This window comes from Megascapheus bottae, chromosome 30 (assembly GCF_031878675.1).
Source record: "Megascapheus bottae isolate mThoBot1 chromosome 30, mThoBot2.hap1, whole genome shotgun sequence".
Classification (NCBI taxonomy): Eukaryota; Metazoa; Chordata; class Mammalia; order Rodentia; family Geomyidae; genus Megascapheus; species Megascapheus bottae.
The window spans coordinates 7,463,310-7,484,305 of NC_143538.1; the positions used below are offsets into that span (position 1 = coordinate 7,463,310).

Consider the following 20,996-nt stretch of genomic DNA (forward strand, 5'->3'; position numbering starts at 1 on the left):
GGCCCCATTTCCCAGACCAGCCCCAATGGCTGAGAGACAGCACCCGGCCATGAAAGGAAAACTGCTTTGTGAGTGAAGACACGCTCATTTGCCAAAAATAGCCAACGCCTGCATATTTCTGTTTTAAGGCAATGTTACCCTTCCATCTATCAGACGGAACAGCCCTGGGTCATTTAAGAGGAAAAATTAAATTAAGTGCTCTCTTTGGAAACAGCCGACACCCATTTTCCCTCCCCCACCCCGCCCCACCCCCACTCCAAAACAAACCAGCTCTTTCTTTTATTCCAAGATGACTGGGTTTAGAGTCCTTCTTCTTTTTCCTTTCCTAGGTGCAGAGAGGTGTGGAATTAGCACACTTCCTTCCACACATCGTGGGCAGACCCCTCCCGAGGGCCCACCCTGCTCTGCTACAGAGACTTGCTGCTCCCTCTTGGCCTTCAAAACCGGGGATGTGGCGCACCAAAAGGACTTTGGAATAAAATTCCTGAACCTGGAATGTGAATTCCTGAGACATGAAATGTGTTCCGAGTGTGGCTTTTTTTTTTCCTTGCCTCACACAAGAACAACTTTGGGAAGAGACCTCACTTTGGAACTGGGCCGAAAGCACCCAGGGGCTCTCTTCTCCCTACCACATAATTCATTCTCTTTCCCGGACCAGACACAAGCACGGGGCTGGGACGGGGCCGGGGGCCACAGGACTATGGGTTCTGCGTCCAGCCACCATCCCCACTCAAGACCCAAGGTAGGAGCAACGCCGAAACCCATCTCAGCACCTACCACATGTATTATCAGCCTCTCAAAACTGACACAAGAACTAGGAAGGGGCAGCCCAGAGTGGCACAGATGGCCCAGGGACACCTGAGCCACCTGAGTGTCTGCAGGCCCTCCAGGTCCCTCTCTCTGATTTCCCTGTGCTGCACTCTACCCTGGGTGAGGACAGGAAAGAAGCAGAATGGCTACAACCAAGGCACTCTGGGCCCATCAGGGCCATCTATGGCCATCTGAGTCCCCCGGGCTGCCCCTCCACATCCAAGTAAAGAGAGATCTCTGCACGATACCCCCAGTCCATCCCAAACCCACCCGCCCACAAACACACAGTCACACACACACACACACACACACACACACACACACACACATATACTCTATCCTGGAGCCCAGCATCTGTACACCCCTCCTCTTAGGAAGGAGAGGAGGTGGTATCTGGGCTTCTCAAGAAGGGGTGGACACCCCGAGTCTGCGATGGAGCTCGCTGGACCACAGGGAATCACTCCCACTTGGCTCCTGCTCACCTACCAGGCTTGTGTGAGAGCACTGTAGGCTGAGTGTGGTCTCCCAGGCAGGGCCAGCAGAAGCAGGAGGGAAAGGGGAGAGGTGAGTGCTAAGCCTGCACCCTGGGAGACATGAAGGTCTGAGAAAAGCATTCCCACAATGTTCTGTCCGGTTCTCCCCCCCCCCGCCCCCCCCCCGCCCCGGGAAGAGACAAATGTCCAGTTTCCTGTCACATCCGCTGCACGACTCCTGCAGAAGTTCCAAGCCACCATGTTCTAGTGAGGAGCGTGCGCGCTTGCACGCGCAGGGATGGGGGGTGGGGAGGAGGAACGTGCAGGATGGCTTTCTACCCACTCTACTGCAAACCAAGGCACTGCTCCAGCCCCCCAAGGCAGGAGAGTTTCTGGAACTGCACGCAGCACCGACATCACTTGCTGAAACCAATCGTAGAACAGAATTCCCAGGCTCCAGCTTCTGGTCAGAGAACATGGCGTGAGAATGATGGGTCCCCAGCAAGCTGGGTCCCAGCCTGGTTTCCTTTGGAGGTCTCTTCAATGCAATGGCACCCCTGCCCTGGGCTTGCATCTTAGCTTCCAGTGCTCCTACGGGATGGTGGAGAGGGCTCTTGGAGGCAGGGAGGTCCGGCTGTGGAGGGCAGACGCATCTCTCTTGCAGGAGCCCCTCCCCCTTTACCCCCAAGAGGGGCCTGCTCCCATGGCCTGGCACGATTTAAGGCATCCTTCTGAGGAGACCCGTCCCTCAGACCCATCTGTGTTCAGAGCCAGGCCCGAGGGGCGGAGGACTGAGGCTGGGCACGAGGGCAAGTAGGAAGGGCCTCAGTTTACAGGGATCTGTTGTTGGAAACACGCAGGTCAGTGACCATGTCTGTTCCCAGAGGGGGAGGGGGCAGGGACTTGGACAGATCCTCCCCCCTTTCCCCCCATAATGGCTGCTCAGCTCCACCTGACCAGGTTGGCCTGCTCTGCCTCCAGTGTGTTTGTTCCCAAAGCTTCTCGACAATTCCAGAGTGCAAATCTATGTACAGACTAAGGCGGCAGGAAGGGGTGCCCTCACTGACATCGGGGACCGCTCGTCCATCCCTGAGACACGGGGGTTCAACACCGCTGAATCTCAACTCCGTGGGTTATCTCTATTGTGCAACTAGTGGATGGTGTGGGCTTTACTTTTTTTTTTTTTTTTTTTACTTTTTTGTTGGTGGTGGGTTTTTTTGTCTTTTTTTTTAAACAAATCGACTTTGACACCTGAGGTGAAGAAAAGTGTTTTTGTTGGTTGGTTTCGTGGACATCTTAAAAGTTCTCACTCTGCTTTCTCATTACGAAAGGAAGGAGCATGGGCAAGAGGTGAGGGGAGCCAGTGTGCTCAGGGCTGTGGTCAGGTCGGAGGGCCTGGCTGGGCGCGGGGCTGGCCGAGGGGCTGGGGCCAGGGCGTGGCGGGCGCTCAGGGAGAGCTGGCCGGGCTGATGGTGGGGCTGCTGGCGTCGGAGCGGCTGTAGTCGCTGAGCGAGCCGGTCCTCGAGCCCCCGCCGCGCCGCTGCAGCATGCCGGGGTGGAAGTTGGCGTGGCGGCGGGCGTGCTTCGTCAGGTGGTCGCTGCGCATGAAGCGCTTCTCGCAGATGGGGCAGCTGAATTTCTTCTCTCCGGTGTGCGTGCGGTAGTGCCGGGCCAGCTCGTCCGAGCGTGCGAACTTCTTGTTGCACTCCTGCCAGCTGCAGGCGAAGGGCCGCTCACCTGTGGGGGACAGGGACAATCAGTGTGGTGCCATCCACGAGACCCCCCTGCTCACCACCACAACCCATTGGCTATCCTCTGTGGCCAGAGGGTGTGGTGGGTCAAATTCTCCCTCCACAGCTGGGAGAGGAGCACAGGATGAAATGGACACTCCCCTACGAATGCCATCTAAGCTGGGCGCTGGTGGCAGACGGAGGATCCAGCAAAGGGACACCGAGCAGTCTCCAAGCACGGTGACAGACAAGGGTCCGAGCCCAGAACAACTTCTGAGGGTGCAGGAGGCCCAGGGAGACACGAGTTAGTAGAGGCTGACTACCAAAGGACTGTCCTTTGCTCAAACAAATCAAGGGACAGGCCATCAGTTATAAACCACAAAAATTACATGTGCGGCTCAGGGACAACAATTGGGGGCGGGGAGAATCTGGCACCTCAGAATGCAACCTTTCTCACATTGGGGTAGCCAACAGTATCAGACATGGTGGCTCATACCTGTAGTCCCAGTTACTTGGGAGACAGAGATCTAATACCACTAAAACAAAACAGAGACAAAACCCACACAGTCCTTACTCATTTTAGGGACCCCTAAAATGAGTAAGAGAAGTATTGGTCTCTGGAGAGTGAAGTTGCACAAGACAGATGCTTTTAGTTGTAAAAAAAATTTTTTAAGTGTATTCATGCCCTCAAAAATAAAAGGGAAGGTTTAAATAAAATTCTTTAACTGTCTAGCCCAAACCATGTTCAAAGAAATATTAGTACCGAATAACATTAGTATTAAATTGGTTCCAGGGGGCAAGAAGACCCTTGTCAATAAGAGTGAGGAAAATCACGAGCTAATTCCACTCCTGGAGATTCACGGCGTGCATTAGTTATCAAGAGCTTGGGAAAGTCCAGCAGGAAATGGCACTCAATGCGTCAGCTCAGACCCCACCATGTACTAAGAGTCTCGTCCCAGACAAGCTCCTTACCGCCTGCAGGGGAGCAAATAGGCCCCCAATAAGATACACCTAAGAGGGCCAGGAACTGGGCCTAGTGGTAAAGTGCTTGCTTAGCATGCATGAAGACCCGGGCTTGAGTCCTTGGTACCACATAATATTAAAAAAAAAGAAAAAATAAGCCGGAAGTGGTGCTGAGGCTCCAGTGGTAGAGCTCTAGCCTTGAGAAAGCCCAAGGATAGTGCTCAGGCCCTGAGTGCAAGCCCAAGACTGGGGGGAAAAAAAAAAGATACACCTACCTGGGGGAAGAGGTCTTGAGATGGGGTTGCAAGGCCTGGGGAGGTGTTTGGGACATAATGACAGAGGTTTGTGTGAGGCGTTGCCAGCGCCAGAAGCCAGGCCAGAAGCAGGATGCTCCCTGGTAATCCCCCAAAGGAACCAACCCTGCGCCAACAGGCCACCCAGGCCTGAGTCAGGTGGAAGGGTGGGGAGACATGAAAGGAGCGCGGTGTGGAAGCGGGGGTGTGGGGGTGAAGCTGGCAGGCCGGGTACAGTGTGGGGTGAGGCTCAAGGCGGGGCGGGGCTCGGGACGGGGCGGGGCCGTGGCGCCGTGGGCGGGGCCCCGGGCTTAGGAAGGGGCGGGGCCGTGGCGCCGTGGGCGGGGCCCCGGGCTTGGGACGGGGCGGGGCCGTGGCGCCGTGGGCGGGGCCGTGGCGCCGTGGGCGGGGCCCCGGGCTTGGCGCGCGGCCCCCGAGGTTACATAAATGTTCTTTGGGGCCGCTGCTCGCCGCAGCGGGCCGGGCGCGATTGCCTCATCTTATCAGGGAACACCGCGTCCCACCAGCGCCTCTTGCCCAAGCCGCAGGCCTGGGCGGGAACGGCGTGTTCCCAGCAAGAGGGAGAGGCGGGTCCCCGCTCTCCTCCCCATCAAGCCGGGCTCCCCGGGGCGCGCCCCGGCCCACCCACCGTCCCCTCCACGCCGGCCGGCCGGGGGTGGGGGGGAGACGAGGGGCCCCGGCTTCACAGCTCCTGGGGGCCGATCCTCGAACTCGCCTCTGCCGGGCTCTCGGGTCCGGTTCCCGGCGCCAGCGCCTTCCGAGGCGCCCCGGGCCCCCCAGCCTGCCGGGCCACGCGGCGGGCGTCGGACGAGGGTTTTGTTTGTTTGTTGTGCTTTTTCTGCATCTTCAGCGGGGCCTGGCTGGCACGGCACGGCCTCTTGTGCTTGGTGTCAGGGAGCCCTGACCACGGCCCCTCACCCCTGGGAAGGGACGGGGGGGGGTGGCGAAGGCTGTATGACCGGGGGGGGGGACTAGAAACGCGGGTGGACCCCGCAGCTTCACCGGAGCCAACCCCCTCCGCACCCAAACGCGGGAAGGCCTGCGCCCCCACGCCCCCCGGATGCCCAGGGGTCCTGCAGTGCCGGGGGGCAGACACACAGGTGACAACCTCCCAGTCTGGAAGCTCTTCCCCACCCCACCACTGGACCGGTGAAGAAGGTCGAGGAGAGGCGCTGCCCTCAGCTGGCACGTCTGTGTGGCAGAGCCAGAGCCGGGCGGAGGCAGGGGCAGGGCCCCCTCCCTGCAGACCTCTCCTCCACCTGCACCTGCAGCCCGGGAAGGAAGCAGCCTCCCAGCCCCCTGTCACACCTTGGAGCGGTGGGAGGAGGAGGCGCGCAGGCCTCTGCGCGGGAGGACTCCCCGGAGACCTCTGATCACTGCGGGCCAGGGGCTGGGGAGGAGCGAGCCCGAGCAAGCCGGGGCACAACCGCTGCTAGCAGAGAAGGCCCTGGCCCTGGCCCCTGCTCCTCCCAGCCATGCACACCCACACGGCGTCCCGGGACCTCAGGATCCACCCGGGCCCCTTGTGCGTCTCTCTGCATTTCTGCAATGGATGCCAAGGTATTGTTGGAAGAAGGCATCTCTGTTGTGGCTCTGCTTCCTTGTGATTTGATCTAGGGTAACTCGATCCAGCCAGATCCCGGCATGTGTATGGGGAAAATGGAATAAATGGCAGAAATGAAGAACAATGTGGGACGGGGGGGGGGGGGGGAGGGGGATGGCTGGTCCAGACCTATAATGTAATGTGGTAGTAAGTGGTCAGTGGCAGGAGAAGGATGAGAACTGGACCCAAAGACAACGGTGCCTCCATGAAGACAAAGTGTCCCGATCAACCCTGAGACGGAGCTTCAACAAAGGGACTAGGACAAGTAGGTGGTATCTGTCAGGAAGATGGGAGCCATACTTCACATCTTTGACTGGATTAAATTTTAAATGGTTTCCATACATTACACAGCACCCCAGATTTTTATATGCTAGGTAAGATTTTTTTTTAAGTGAAAAATCTAAGTCAGTCAAAAGGACTAAAAAATATGAAAAGTATAAATACATGATCTAAGAGAAAACAGAAGAAAATTGTTTTATAGTACCAGGACATAAGTTATTTCAATATAAATCAAAGTCCAAAAGCCATAAAAAAAAAGAGTAAGCTGGATTCTGTAGAAGTATAATAATCCTCTGGTGGACAAAGTCATTGTCGTGTCACCACACACAAAGGCCTAGGAGAAATGACAAATAGGAAAAAATACTGGTGTAATTCTTATCACGAAAGATTAAGTTCCAATATAAAAAGGCTTGTGGCAGTTAGAAGACACCCAATAGAAAAACAAGGAAGGCGGCCATACCTGTTATTCCAGCTACTCAAGAGGCTGAGATCTGAGGATCGTAGTTTGAAACCAACCCAGGCAAGAAAATCCAGTGAGACTCTAATCTCCAATTAACCCAGCACAAAGCTGGAAGTGTGGGTATGGCTCAGGTGGTAGAGAGTGCTGTCCTTGAGCAAAAAAGCCAAACATGAGCTCAAGGCCCCAAGTTCAAGCCCCAGTACTGAAGCAATAAAAGAAAGGAAAAATGTGCTGGTGGCGATGTGGTTTAAGTGTTAAGAGTAGCCAAGCGGATCAAGCCAAGGGAGTGCGAAGGCCCTGCATGTGAATCTTGGTAATGCCAAATAGAAAGGAAAGAGAAGAAAAGAAAGAAAAAATGAGCAAAGGCAGCTTGTAAGTAAAATACAAATGACTCCCAAATTCACCCATCAGGAGTGAAAGGCAAAATAACCCCACTGAAATACAACCCCTATCAGATGAATAAGGCCCAGGGCCTACGCATGCTAATCCTCTGCCAGGGAGGGAGATTTGTAAGTACACCTGTGTACTTACAAAATGGGAGCTGTACCTGCGTCTCTACAGCACCGATCACATTGAAAGAAATCACGAAACAGGAACACGCCCAGGGTGTGAGGAAATACTATGAGAGGGAGGTAGGACTTCCTTATGAGCTGACCTGAAAAGATCTCCAGGCCTGAAAAGATCTCCAGGCTAGATAGAACATGGAGTGGGGAAAAGCAGGTCCAGGAGAGAACGTAGAAAACGGGACAGGTAACTGGGCAGACACTACTGGGAGGTCACCGGGGATGAACCCAGCATATGGAAGATGAAGAATTTCCCCCAGAAAAACGACTTAAACCTTGCGATTTTTCAGGCACACAAACTCACTACCTAAACAACAACAAAGATTCCATAACAAACTAGCCAGAACTGCTAACATGCAAAAACTGGACAGTGAAGAGGTCTTGCCTGCCATGTGTGAAGGCCTGAGTTCCAACCCCAGAACCACAAAAAAGACCAACAACAACAATGACAACAAAAAATAAGACACGAAGTCCTCCTCTTCCCCATGCAGGAACATCCACAGCCTGCCTTCGACACACAATTTACCACCCAAAGGCCACTCCTAAAATGACAGTCCCAGTGGTTACCTGGGAAGATTCTCATGGGAAGTAGAGGAGCCCAGTATGATGGCTTAGAGTATGAGAAATGCAAGAAGAGGAACCAAGTACAGACTTTCCTTTAGGAGAGGTTCCCCAGGACAAGGCTCCAGAACCCTAGGGTCCCCCTACAAGTGGACCTATTGAAGGGTGTGCCCCAATAAAACAGGCTGACAGGCGAGTTAAAGCTGATAGTGAAAAAAACTGGCCAAGTTATACATGACACATATCAGCAGAAGTCTGAAGAGCTGTGGATTCAAGATTTCAAGTATGTGGGGGGCACCCCCCCACTCCTGAATAATCCCTCCCAGTGGCCTCCATGAAAAACCACCTGGGTGGCTGGATGGGGGGCTTGGCTACTAGGAAAGCTACGGACTTTGGGAGAAGCATTTCCTGGGGGGGGGGGGAGGGAATGGAGGGAAGGAGAGAGAGAGGGAGGGAGGCCAGGGAGTGTTTAAGTGGAAGGTGTGGAGAAGCCTCTTGTTGCCTCTGGTTCACACACGGTCTGGGGTAGCCCAAGCCATCAGCTGCCATTCTGGGAGACCACAGTGTTCAAGAGTCCACCTGCACCTCGGCACAAAGCCTCCTCCTGTCCACCTGGGGCAGGCCCCCATGCCTCTGCTGAACAAGTAACCAGCTGCGGCCTCTGGGAGAGAGGTAGGGGTGGGGACAATGCCTTCTGTCCTCTTGCCAACCTGCACAGCAGCACCCCCCCCCTGCTTTGTACCCCAGGGCTCAGGGCAGGCAGAGTGCCCCCCGCCCCCCCTTTCTCTTGCCTCTTAAGCAACCATTGTGCCCCACTTCCTCTTCCTGTGTCTTCCTCCCCTCCTCAGCTTCAATTTCCTCTCTGGGGCCCTCCCTGGGTGCCTCCTGGGTGGGTCAGCGACCTCCTCCCTCCTTCACTGTACATGTCACTGACTGATAGCAGGGACAATCATAGCAAGGGTGGCAGCTTCGTGTCACCTGCACCAGCTCACTGGACTGCCCCCCTCCCCGAGGGTAGGGAGGCGTCGGTGTGGGGCCATCTCAGAGGAGACAGTGACCTCACCAGGACCACGTGCCCCACAAGGGCTGGTCCTCAACAGCTTACATTTCTCCAAGAAAGAAGATAGGCACAGAGGTCGGGGCCATTGGAGTTGCCATGGCCTGCTGTCCAAACGCTCAAATCCCAGGAGGTGAGAATACATCTGACTCAGTCTAAGCCATGTTGTCCCGGCAGGGTGGCCTTGAGGGACCTCCACAGTTGTTACCCAGAGTGGGGCAAGACAAGAGCCCCAGGCCTCTTCCTTAGGACCCCAGGGCCCAATGACCCATTCCCGGCTTCCAGTTACTGGCAATTCACACCACATGTCTTCTAGGAAAACTATCCTGTTCAAAAACCTGGCGCACAGGACAGGCTGGTCTGGCTGGCGTCCAGCAGCCCTAGGTCCGGTCCCTCAGCCCTCTGGGGAATGTTGGGAATTCTGGTCAGGAGCTGCCTCTCCTCAGGGGACAAAGCCTGGCTGGACCACTGGCAGTATTCACAGTCTGCAGCTCTCTTGCCGGGTCCCTTTCTCCTGGCATCCTGTCTGCCCTGGATGTCCTGGTGGGCATCCCCCCACCCTGCTCCTTTTTCTCCCTTATTTTTGTGCTGGTCATAGGCTTTGAACGCAGAGGCCAGCCACTGTCCCTGAATTTCCATTGTGTTCAAGACTAGCACTCTACCACTTGAGCCACAATGCTTTCTGGTCCTTCATTGGACTTTCCTGCCCAGGTTGGCTTGGAACTATGATCTTCATTCAGATCTCAGTTCCTGAGTCTTCTGGAAATTACAGGCATGAGCTGCTGTCACCCAAAGGAGCTGACCTCTGGGCTAGCCGCCAGGAAGAAAAGTGGGTACGTCACGCTTACATTACCTCCCTTGCTCCCCAGAAGGCCTAGAACTGAAGCCATTCGTCCTGGGCCTTGTAGGAGACCTCAGGGCTCAAGGCTGTCTGGGTCTGTTGATTCCTGATGTCACAGCTCCTTGGGCAGAAACCCTTGTCCTGCCCCTCTCCAACGGATGCCTGCGGTAGGAGGGGCTCCTTGGTGTTATGCTCCAGCTCACTGGACCATGGCTTCCTCTGGGGGCAGGGTGGGCAAAGGCAGGGTGAGCACATGGCATGGGCAACCAACTCTCCAGTGTGCTCCTAAGCCACAGACAGGGGTCCCTTACCCACCCCCAGCTTATTCACATGCATGACAAAGCCAACAGGTTGCCAGCTGACACCAGCTGTGCAGATGGGTACATGAAATGAGCGTGCTACCAGCTCTAGGTGCAGGAAAGAAACATAAGGGTTATCCTAGAGAGACCTGATTCCTGCACAATTGTCCTCGCTGTCATTCCTGGGTTTACTGACTGGACTGTTCTCACAAAGTTGTACACACACACACACACACATACACACACTGCACCCTATCTCCAGCTCACAACTGGGGTTGCTCCGAGAGAAGCAGCAACCCCTGACCTTTAACTGGCAGCCACGTTTGTGTGGCAAGGTCAAAAAGGACCACGTGCCAGGAATTTCATAACAGTGTTTTCCCTCCTTGTGCTAAAGGTTACAAAACACCTCTGGAAGTTTCCGTTTTCTAAGCTGCCCCCCCCCCTTTAAAATAGTTACTGGAAAAGACGGGTGGTTTCTGTCAGCAGCAGGTGAGAAGCCATCATGACCAAGGTCTCTGGGGTCTTAGGCTCCCCCCACCTTTCTCTCCGGATTCATACCCCGCCGTCTTATTACTACTGAAGGTTATACAAGGAGAGATAAAATCTGCCCCAGAAGATTCTAGAACCCTGAATGCTACAGGAGAAGACCTTTCTCCAGGAGGTCAGTGCCACAAGTAGGATGGCAAGCTGAACCCGCCTGCTCTCTCTATTCTGAGGGCTTCATCACTAACTACTTTCCAAGAGATGAGCCAGTGAAATACCACAGACACCACCTGGCCCACGGAGCTTTCCTTCACCATCTAGAAGCTTCGTTCTAGCCATCACACCTTGACTGTTACACAGACAGTGGGGTGGGGCTGGGTGTGGGGAGACCCTGGACAGATGAAAACAGCCTGGAAGGTCCCCAAATTTAAAAGCAGGAGCTGGGAGTGCAACAACCACCACCAGCAGCAGCAACAACAACACAAACAACTCTTAAGAACTGTGTGTGTGTATTGCTAACAGTGTACTCCACAGTATACAGAAACAAAACAAGATCAACCAGGAAGCTGGGGGGTGGGGAGGGGGATCCAGGCTGGAACTCCCACTGCGATGAGAGCCTCTCGCTGTATAACAATGAGTCACATGACCCTCTGCAGGGAGGAGGAAGCAGCTGCCCTCAGTAACTGGGACGACGGTGGACGGTGGGTGTAGTGACTGGAAACCATCCCCGCAGAGGAAAGGCCTGCATTCCAGTCTGACACCACACCTGCCTCCTGCGAGTGTTGAGGCTGTGTAAGCCCCCCCATCTCTGGGATATTATGTGGGTCAATATGGGGGGAGGCCCCTAGTCTGAAACCTCGGGGTGGCTTTGGGCTTAGCTCAGCAAGCAGATGGATGGGGCACGAGAGAAATTGTGAAAGGCACACAACAAATACATGGCAAGTGAACAACGGTATCCGTCACCGCTGTGTGTCTTGTGGCTCTCCCACAGATCCATGAAGTAATGTCTTGAGTGCTTTACTTCTGGGAATTTTCTCCCCCAAAAGCCACAAGCCCAGTCCCACCATGAGGAAAATGTCAGACAGTTGTACATTGAGGGGTGTCCTACAAAACACTCGGCCAGTTCTTCCCCTAAACTGTCCTGGTCATGAAAACACAAAGTCTGCAAAGCTGGGAGGCGCCTGAGTAGTCATAGCAACTATCGTTCAGACAATGAACCACACAGCCTACTCCACTCACTTCTGACTACCACCACAACAATGGTCACGTGGCTTCACTCCCGAATAATAACACAACACTGCTCAGATAGTGGACAGGACCAGTAGCCTCAAATGATGGGGAAGAGTAAATGCTAGAAAAGGCCATGTCTGAGGCTCCCCGGAATGTTTTAAGGGGTCATCTTTGCCAACTAGAAACATCATCTGATCAGTGATTCCCACACTTATGCACAGGAGTCTGCAAAGCAGCAGTCACAAAATACATCATTGGCTTACCCATCATTCTCTGGGCTCTTTATCTAAGGAAAGTGTCCAAATAACAACAAATGCATTACCTTCCAGACTCCCTTGCAGCTAGGATAGACACTGGGAATCAATTCTGGCAAAAACAGTCCTCAGAAACCACTGCTGCGTTCCCCTGCCAGTGAGAAGGCATACAGCAAATAAACCTCTTCTGCCTGGAATATGTTCCAATGCTGTGGGAACAGATGCCTCTGTGTGCCCATGGTACGGTGATGGCCATACCTCTCTCCAGCAAGGACTGGAGAGAGAAAGCGAAGGAGTCTGGGGTACATGGCAGCTTCCCGGGGTTGCTTACAGTGGCCCAGGACTATTCACATCCAGAACATGTGACTGGATGAAAAGGAAGATGGGAAACTCCAGGCAAAGGGGTCCCCTCCTTTCCCAGAACCACGGTCTTCTTAGGAGCTTGCCTTCAGTTACTCCCAGAATAAGGCCCAGGGTGTAGTCCTGACTAGTTCCTGGAAACAGGGCTAGAAAAGAACAAAGGGAGGATGCTGGCTGCTGACAAGGTTCTCTACCCCCTCTCCCGCTCCCGCCTCGTGTTCATCACCCCCTGCCTGGTTCACTCCTCTCCCCTCACCCTCTCCTTCCTCTCCAGACCTTAGGGCTGGACCTAAAGCCAGCCAAACAGGAACTCACAAGCCCAGGTTTCATTCATGTGAAAATAATAGTAATAATAATAATAATGATGATGATGATGATGATTTAACAGACAAAGCAAAAGGGAAAAGGATATGGATAGTGACTGGAGCCTCTCTCTGGCAGATGTGGGGTAGAGGGAGATGTCTGAACCTTAGCAAGAGGGGAAGGCAACATACACCCCTGCCCTTACAGAGGGCCTGTGGGTCAAGGCAGACGCTATGGACCTGGGGAACAGATCATCTGTTCCATGCTACCACACCAGGAACCCCTCACCACCCCAGCCCACCCCAGCCCACCCATGCCATCCCCAGGTACAGAGGGCTTTCAGAAGGAAATGGCCTAAGAGACCATTTTCCAGGATCTCAGTCATGCTCCTGGCTGCTCAGCCCGTTTAGTCCTCTGAGCAGTGTTGGGAGACACCAGAGGCTGACAGACAACTCAGGGCCCTGGCTCTGGCATGCCAGAGGTCCAGAGCATGAAAATCAGAAGCCAGGCAGGGAGGGTACTTCCAAAAGTTTTGTTAAGATCTTTAGAGATGCAGCCATCAGCACAGATAAGACAAGGCCTGGCAAAAGCCAGTCAAGGATGAGCCATAGGAGAGAGAGAGAGAGAGAAAAAAAAAAAAGAGCCTCCAAAATCCAAATTGAAAACTGATAACAGAACAGGAGAAAATAGAACAGAAAGAACAGCAATGGCAGGCTTGACAGGAAACCCCTAAAAAACCTGCAAAGGAAACAAGAGTGGGAAGAGAAATGGACAGTAGAAAAAGATAAGGAAAACATAAGGGTCAGTCCAAAGAGCTCGAATGCTGGACTCGAAGACGGAGGCAATCTGAAGGTGTGCCAGGACATTTCCCAGACACACTACAGAAGGGCTACCTCCAGAGCTACCTCCAGAAATGGAACAGGCACCAGGGCAGCCACACCTGGAAGTCCCAGCAGGAACTGTTCTGGGAAGGCTCAGAGGGCCAAACAGGACTTCTGTCTTTAACCCAGCCCAGCCTAATCTTTAGGGCCTTCGAGAAGCAGATCAGACATGACATCTAGCTCAACAAGGATCACTGGAGGTGTGGCCTTCAGTTCAAACCCCAGCACCACAGGGGGAAGGGGGGGGGAAGGAAAACAAGGAAGGAAGGGGAATAGGATGGAGACACTTTGTGACATGCAAATCACGAAACAATGTGTATTCCACAGCAGACTGGAGGGGATCCAGTCTAGACAACGAGCAGGCAGAGCCTGGCCAGAGAGCAGGGAGGTTATGGGGGAGGAGTAAACATCACCAACACTAAAAGGGCAACCCTGACAGGGGGTGGAGGTGCAACCAATCCTTAAGATCTTCTTATCGGGAGATGCTGCAGGGCAGGGGCCCTGTGGGCTGGGGCCACCGGAAGTCACATCCTTATTAACCAAGTGGGAAATCCAGCAAAACAAGCAGGCCCCCAGAGCAGGGAGTGGAGGATAGGAAGGTAAATACCCAGGAAGCTGGCAGTGACGCCAGGGGGGAGGTAGCCTCTGTGGGAGGGGGAGTGAAGGGGGGAGCCGAGGGGGGAGGAGTGGAGAGGGGAGGATGCTGTTCAGGATAATAAAATGTGCAGAACAATTTGGTCCTTAAAACTACATGTATTACTGCATGTGCCACTCAGGAGATTTTAAAAATAACTCACAAAATGGGAAGGGTAGGCTATTCTAAGCAGCCCAGCCTCTCCTGGGAAAATTATTTCCCGGCTAGTTTATCTGGAGAAAGCCTTGGGAGGGAGCAGGCCTGGCTGTTACCCCCTGAAGGTGTGTGGGGGTGGCATCTGGCCCCTGGCATCTGTCTCCAGGAAAAGGTGCAGGATCATCTAAGGGTGACTTCCTGTGCAGCAGCTGGGGCTATTCTTACTACCTGTGTGACCTCGGAAGCATTATTTATTTGAGGGGGAGGGGTGTGGGCCAGTACTTGGATTTGAACTCAGGGCCTCATGCTCTCACTTTGCATTTCCACTCAAGGCTGCCCCTCTACCCCCTGTGAACCACACCTCCACTTCTGGCTTTCTGCTGGTTAACTGGAGATAAGTCAGTCTGGTGGACTTTTTAGCACGGGCTGGCTTCGCTTCAAGACGGCCATCCTCAGATCTCAACCTCCTGAGCAGCTAGGAGGGCAGGCAGGACCCGCCAGTGCCCAGCTCCGTGGCACCCTGGATAGTGTTTTGTTGTTTCCTGACTGCCTACTTTCTACCCGTGACTATTTATTCCTGAAGCTGAGAAAGGCCTATCACGTTGCTCTGTTCCTATTGTACAGGATATGGGGATTGAACCCACACGTGATACCAGCCTGGTTTTTGTTGGATGGTGCAGGGTTGGGGGGGGTTCCCACCTCCAGGGAACCCGCCCTCTCAGGCTGGCCCAGGCTGGCTGCAAGGGGCTCCCTTACAGTCCCTGCCAGAGGGAACTCTACCATCACGCCCCCCCCCTTCCAGTAGCTATTCTTGGTCTGTGTCTCCCTTTGGGGTGGGGGAAGGATAAGGGTGGAAATGATGGGAAGCTAAAATTAGCACACAGCAAACAATTGAGGCCAGGAATCTGAGGTCAGCTGAGGACAACAGTTTGTTCTCTGCGGGCCGAGGTGGTTTAGCAATAAAGGGAATTGAAAATGAAAACAGCTCTGGAAGCAGCCCAACCCCCACGCCCCCTTGGGGGGGGGGGGCCAAGCCTGACACTGGGCCAGCCCCAGATGGTGGAGACACAGTCCAGTTCAAGCCCACTCAGACCCTCCTCCCCCAGGGTACCCCACTTCTCAAGGATGCCCAACCCAGTAGTGAAACTGAAGGGCACTTGATTACAGACTCCCCAAGCGGAGCGGCTGTTCCCTGGTGGGCCAGGACTGGAGTTGCCGAGGCCCTGAGTAACTGCACCACGTGGCCAGAGTTCTGTGCCCTGCTGGAGTGCCACACGCCTCTCAGTACAACCCAGCAAGAGTCCCTCCAGTGACACCAAGAAGTCCTGTCCAAGGAAGAGTCTGAGGAGGAAGCCAGGCCACACCACTGGTGAGCCTGGGAGCTACCAGTTACCAGCCACCACCTTCCCCCTCCCGAAGGGCCCACCCACAGTGTGAGCAGGTTGTACAATTGGAGGAGGCGCCAGCAGAGCCCAGTGCCCAGGCCAGCCACACGGTGGCTGCAGCAGATGGGGGAGAAGGGACTGACCTTGCCCCACGGAGTGTCAGGGAACTGCCTTCCCCACAATTTCAAGCCCCACAAGTACCCTAGAGGACCCAATGCCCAGTGCCCTGGGGTCATCTCTTTGTTGATACCCCCAGCTGGGGACTTAGAAATGTCACACTTTCCGCCCAGCTCTTCAGGGAACTTAGCTTGGCCCAGAACTTCAAAAGAAATCCAGCAGCCAGGAGGCACAGTTCAGAGTAGGAGGCACATGGGGGGCCTGGAAGCAGACAGGCTTTGTAGAGGCCCCCAACCTTGAGAAGGGGGCTCTCAGGCCCGGGAGAGAGCAGCCACTGGAAAGCAGCTTCCTGTATGAAGTAGGGGCAGGGGAGGGGAGGGAGGAAGAGGGCATGGGGAGGCGGGAAGGCACAATTTTCCTGGAAGCAACCTGGTTTCGGTTTAAAAGGAGAAACAAACTCAAATAGGGCTTTCCTCTTCTTCCTGAGTACACCAAGTACAGAGTAAAGGGGAGGAGGGGCGGCCAGGAGGGCCCAAGAACAGAAGCCAACAACATCCTAAGCCACAGCGCACACAGGTGCTAATCTCAGCGGTCCCCGGGGCTGCCAGCTGACCTTGTGGTTGGTGGACAAGACTGGTGCAGTGTCTAGCCCACACCTGGGCCAGGCAGGACTGACCCAGTCTGTCTTCGATGGTGCTACCTGATATGTGTCCAGTGACCAGGTTCCAGAATGCTGCCAGTGAGGTAGGTCACAGAGCCCAGGTGTCTTTAACTCTCCGGTCCCTCAGGGTATAAAGAAGGCCCCCCTGTTGACACTGTGGCCAGAATGACAGCAAAGCCATGGACTTGGCTGATACATGCCACACTGCAGGCAAGCTGAAGCTCCTGCCTGAGTGGGGCCTTCTCCATTACAAGCCACTTCAACAATATCTGTTTATCCCCAAATCTTTTCAACGTTTACTAACGACACCCTCGCCCCTCTCCCAGCTAAGGTGCTGGATGAGTGTGTACCCATGCTTGTCCTGTTCATTCTGCCCTTGTAAAAGACAACTGACCCATCTCCCCCTCTCTCTCCCGCCTCCTCGCACGCCCACATTCCTTTACTGGCTCCCAGGAGTTCTATGAAAATAAAGAGGGGGATGGCTGATGGCGTCAGAAGAGCAAATCGCTAGGGATGCCATAGCTACCCAACCTGGGAGAAAGGCTTTGAGATGAACATTCACAAAGACATAGAGGATAACCACAAAAGGCCAAGCTAGGGGCTGGGGGTGTGGCTCAGAGGTGGAGTATTGGCCTGGCATGTATAAGCCCCTGGCTTCTATTTCTAGCACACCAAAATAGATAAGCAAACCAGCTGGAACCTAGTTAGTACCTTAAGAATGTGATTAACACACATATAATATTATTTGTATTTGTCACAGACTTGAACTGGGGCCTGGGCACTGCCCCTAAGCTCTTTTGTTGAAGGCTAGCTCTCTACCACTTTGAGCCACAGGTCTGCATCCAGTTTTCTGGTGGCTAATTAGAAAGTCTTATGTACTTTCCTGCCCAGGCTAGCTTTGAACTATGATCGTCAGATCTCAGCCTCCTGAGTAGCTAGGATTATAGGCATGAACCCATCGGCACTTAGCCAATTATGATAGAATATTAAGGTAGGAAAATGCAGAACAGAAAATGACTTCAATGGATAACCCCAAACTTAAAACTTAAACACGCATAAAGGGAAATGGGGCTGGGTTGTAATAGCTTCATGGTAGAATGCTTGCTTAGTGCAAAGGGCCCTGGGTTCGATTCCTTATGTAGTCAATAATAATATAATGATAATAATAATCCCACCATTAAAGTTACTCTCCTCTGGATTCTTTTCTTCATACTTTTCTGTGGCCCTACATCTTTAATGAATGTGTTGAAGTCACATCAGAAACAGGAGCAAATGCAGGGTATTCAAATGAGCTCTCCAGCAAGGCAACTTCTGACAGAAGTGGGAACATACATCCATGTTAGAGCATGGTGTGGGCCGAACCCACATTTTCCTTCTGTTGACTCGAACAACAGGCCTTGGACTAAAGTTTGAATCTGTCAGATGATCCAGGAATGGTAGCTTTGTGCTACCTTGAATTGTTCCTGCTGTACCCTGAAGGAATCCTGGGCAGAGGTTGGCAAACCTGGATTTGGGACATCTCAGAACTGGCTAAGTCTTGCCTCTTCCACTGGCCACTCTTCTAGACCCAAGCTGCCCTGACATGCTGGAGGCCTGAAAGCTGGACCATAAGAGCCAACCAGTCCCTGTCCTGAGTAAGTCCACTGAGCTGCAATGAGATCAGAGGGGCTGGGCCCCAGACCACCTCATGCACCCAACTAAGCTTTCTTACTTATGAGCTCTGTGCACAGATGTCTACAGAGCAGCTAAGAGAGCCCAAGCCAGGTTCGGCCAGATCAGACCCTGTGCAACATACAGCTTGAAAGCAGGGGGTCACGAGTCATGTTCTAAGTACCCGGATGGCTGAGGCCAGGAGACTCATCACTCCTCAGGGCTTCCCTGCGGAGAACACACCAAAGCACTAAAAAACGTTCCGTTCTCCAAAGCCTGCTATGAGAACTTGGCAGCTTCCTGAAAGACTGAGTATGCTTGGTTCAGCCAAGGACACACAGCGGATCACATTCTACCATTTAACTTCATGTGGAATTCCAGGGACATCTGAACTTGGCTGCTTTTCATTAGTTCACACCCAGGTTCACCCTGGCACTAGAAGCTGGAACCCACCCACCTGACAAGGCCCAGGAGAAATAGGCCTGAAGCAGCCCCAAGGATCCAGAGCCACCAGATGGCCCAGTCCTCCCCGATCTTGGTTCTGGCCCACAGGCCCTGAGTTCAAGCCCTAAGACCAGCAAAAAAAAAAAAAAAAAGCAAGCTGCCTTACACCCTCTGCTATGAATGTGGGCCCAGGGAAAAAGATCCATCTATATTAACTATGAGAAATCAATTTCCATGGTCTGTAAGATACCCTGTCTATGGAATTCTATTGCAGCAGCTCAAAAAGGGAGTCACACCAACTCTCCACAAACGATACCCCCGATGGTTCCAGACTCAGGCCAGTCACCCAGGCTCCCAACGGCAGCCCAGTGTCTGGAGAGTAGTTAGAGGAGGCTTTCCCTGGAGCAGGGCCTGTCAGACCTGGAAAGCCTTCCTTAGATGTTTGCTTATCCTCATAGGAGGTAAAACTGAGTGTCCCTTAATTTCTTTGGGCATTTCTGTATTAGCTAGATGATTGCAGTAAATGCACCTACGATCAATTTTTTTTAAATGTGTATATGTACATGGACTCACATGTGGGCACATGTCAGGTGTTGAAGAAGGCACAGGAGGCTAGGCTAGCCCAGACTCACACTCAGTACAAGCATCCTCCTTCCAGTGTCCTGGGTATTTTCTCCTCTCTTCCACCAGCAAAATCACCCAGGGTTTGCCACCAGTCAGATATGAATGTGTCCAGAAAAACCAAGCAGCCTGGAAGGGGAGCGCAGGGTCACAAGGAATGGCCAAGCTAGGCTAGAAACACAAATGTGAGATCTTGGACACAAACAAGAGGGACAAATCTTGTCACCATTTTCAATGTCCTCTGATCCAGCCCCAACCAGTGAGGGATCTGCAGCAGAGCTTCTCAGTCCCTAGAGCACAGGACATCGTGATCAAGGCAAGGGGTTCTCCCCAGCCCTCACACATGCACATGGGAGCCCTGCCACCAAGGGAAACTGAAGAAGAGTTGAGAACAGGTGTGCTTTCATTTCTTCTTCCCACTGAAGGATGCCTTAGAAAAGAGAAAAGTGAACAGCTGCTCCAAGAGAGCAAGTTTGCTGGGAGACACCCTATGCCCCCAGCAAAGGCTGGCACAGTAGGAAGGAATGCCAGCCAGGGACTTTGGGGCTCTTAGTCTGGAATCCCCTGGGTCCAGAGAGGTGCCACTTGAGCAGGAATCTGGGAAGAAGTAGGGGTGGAGAGAAGAGGTAAGGCCAAGCTGGGTCATGGGAATGAGGATGGGGTGGGGGGCAGCCTCAGGCTGGGTGCTCTGGTGATCCAATGTGGATAGTAAGGTGGGGGGGGGGACCCTGAGCAGAGGGGTCAGGGGCGGGCACTGCTTGCTTGGGGTTCTGTGGCCAGGAAGGGGCACTGTCTGTGGAAAGCTGCCCTTTTGCAGGGGACGGGAAGCTACAAGTTTCAGGGTTGGGGTGGGGGGAGAAAAGAGGGTTGTTTTCTAGAAGCCACCACCAATGGGAGCTTTTCCCAGAATGTCAAGATCACTGACCCAGTGTTCTGTGCATAACAGCACTGGATTCCCGGCCTGGCCCTGTGCCGGCACACGAGGACATGGCAGGGGCATTGCTCTGAGTCCTCATGTGTCTCTCGCACAAGGACCAGAGTTCATTTATCCCACCAATGATTGTGGACTGTCCCTGTGGGGCCACAGAGGCCATGCGGGGCAGAGGAGGGGGTAGGGACAGGCAGAGCGAGCTGCTGGGTGGATTGTCAAGCATGTGAACCCTGTCAGGGTGCAAACCTGACATAGTGTGGCTGACACTGTGATAGGGCAAGCGCCCATGTCAGAGCAAAGCGGAGGCCCACAGGCAGGTGCCCATGTGAGAGCACAAATGCCTGGGACTCTTACCTGGAAGCAGTGACAGCCCCGGGCTCAGGGTCATGCCCACCTGCTAGGGTGTGCCCTTTTGGGGGCAGGGCCCAGGACAGAGAAAGACCTCTCTTCCACGCTATTGTTCTCCTGTCTCTAATCCAGTCGGCTGGCCTCCCTTCCTTCCACACCAGTGACAGAGAGGACCACACACCAGCCTAGAGACAGCACAGCCAGCTGGCCACGGACTGTCCTCAAGGCAAGGGAGGCACTGAGGGGGAAGAGAGCAGTGCCAGGCAGCCCTGGGCATGGTCACAATCCCCTACCCCTGCCAGCGATCCCTCCCCACTCAGCCCCACCCTGTATCCCATTACCATTCTGTCAAAAGGTTCTAAGGCAGCCAGACGCCAGTGGTTCACACCTGGAATCTGAGCTACTCAAGAGGCTGAGATCTGAGGATCATGGTTTGAAGTCAGTCTGGTTAGAAAGCGTCAGTAAGATTCTTATCTCCAGTCAATCACACAAAGACACACACACACACACACACACACACACACACACACAAATCCAGAAGTGGCAATGTGGCTCAAGTGGTAGAGTGCTTGCTAGCTTTGAGCA

General features: G+C 53.8%; 1 protein-coding gene across 1 annotated transcript in view; it reads right to left on the reverse strand.

The window, feature by feature from the left end:
- Positions 1-1,769: 1,769 nt before the first annotated feature.
- Klf13 (KLF transcription factor 13) overlaps positions 1,770-20,996 on the reverse strand; it is a 34,174-nt gene continuing 14,947 nt past the window's right edge. The window contains exon 2 of the mRNA XM_090321600.1: positions 1,770-3,020. Coding sequence (XP_090177726.1) covers positions 2,731-3,020 — 290 coding nt within the window. The 3' untranslated portion in view covers positions 1,770-2,730. The remainder of the gene's footprint in view (positions 3,021-20,996) is intronic.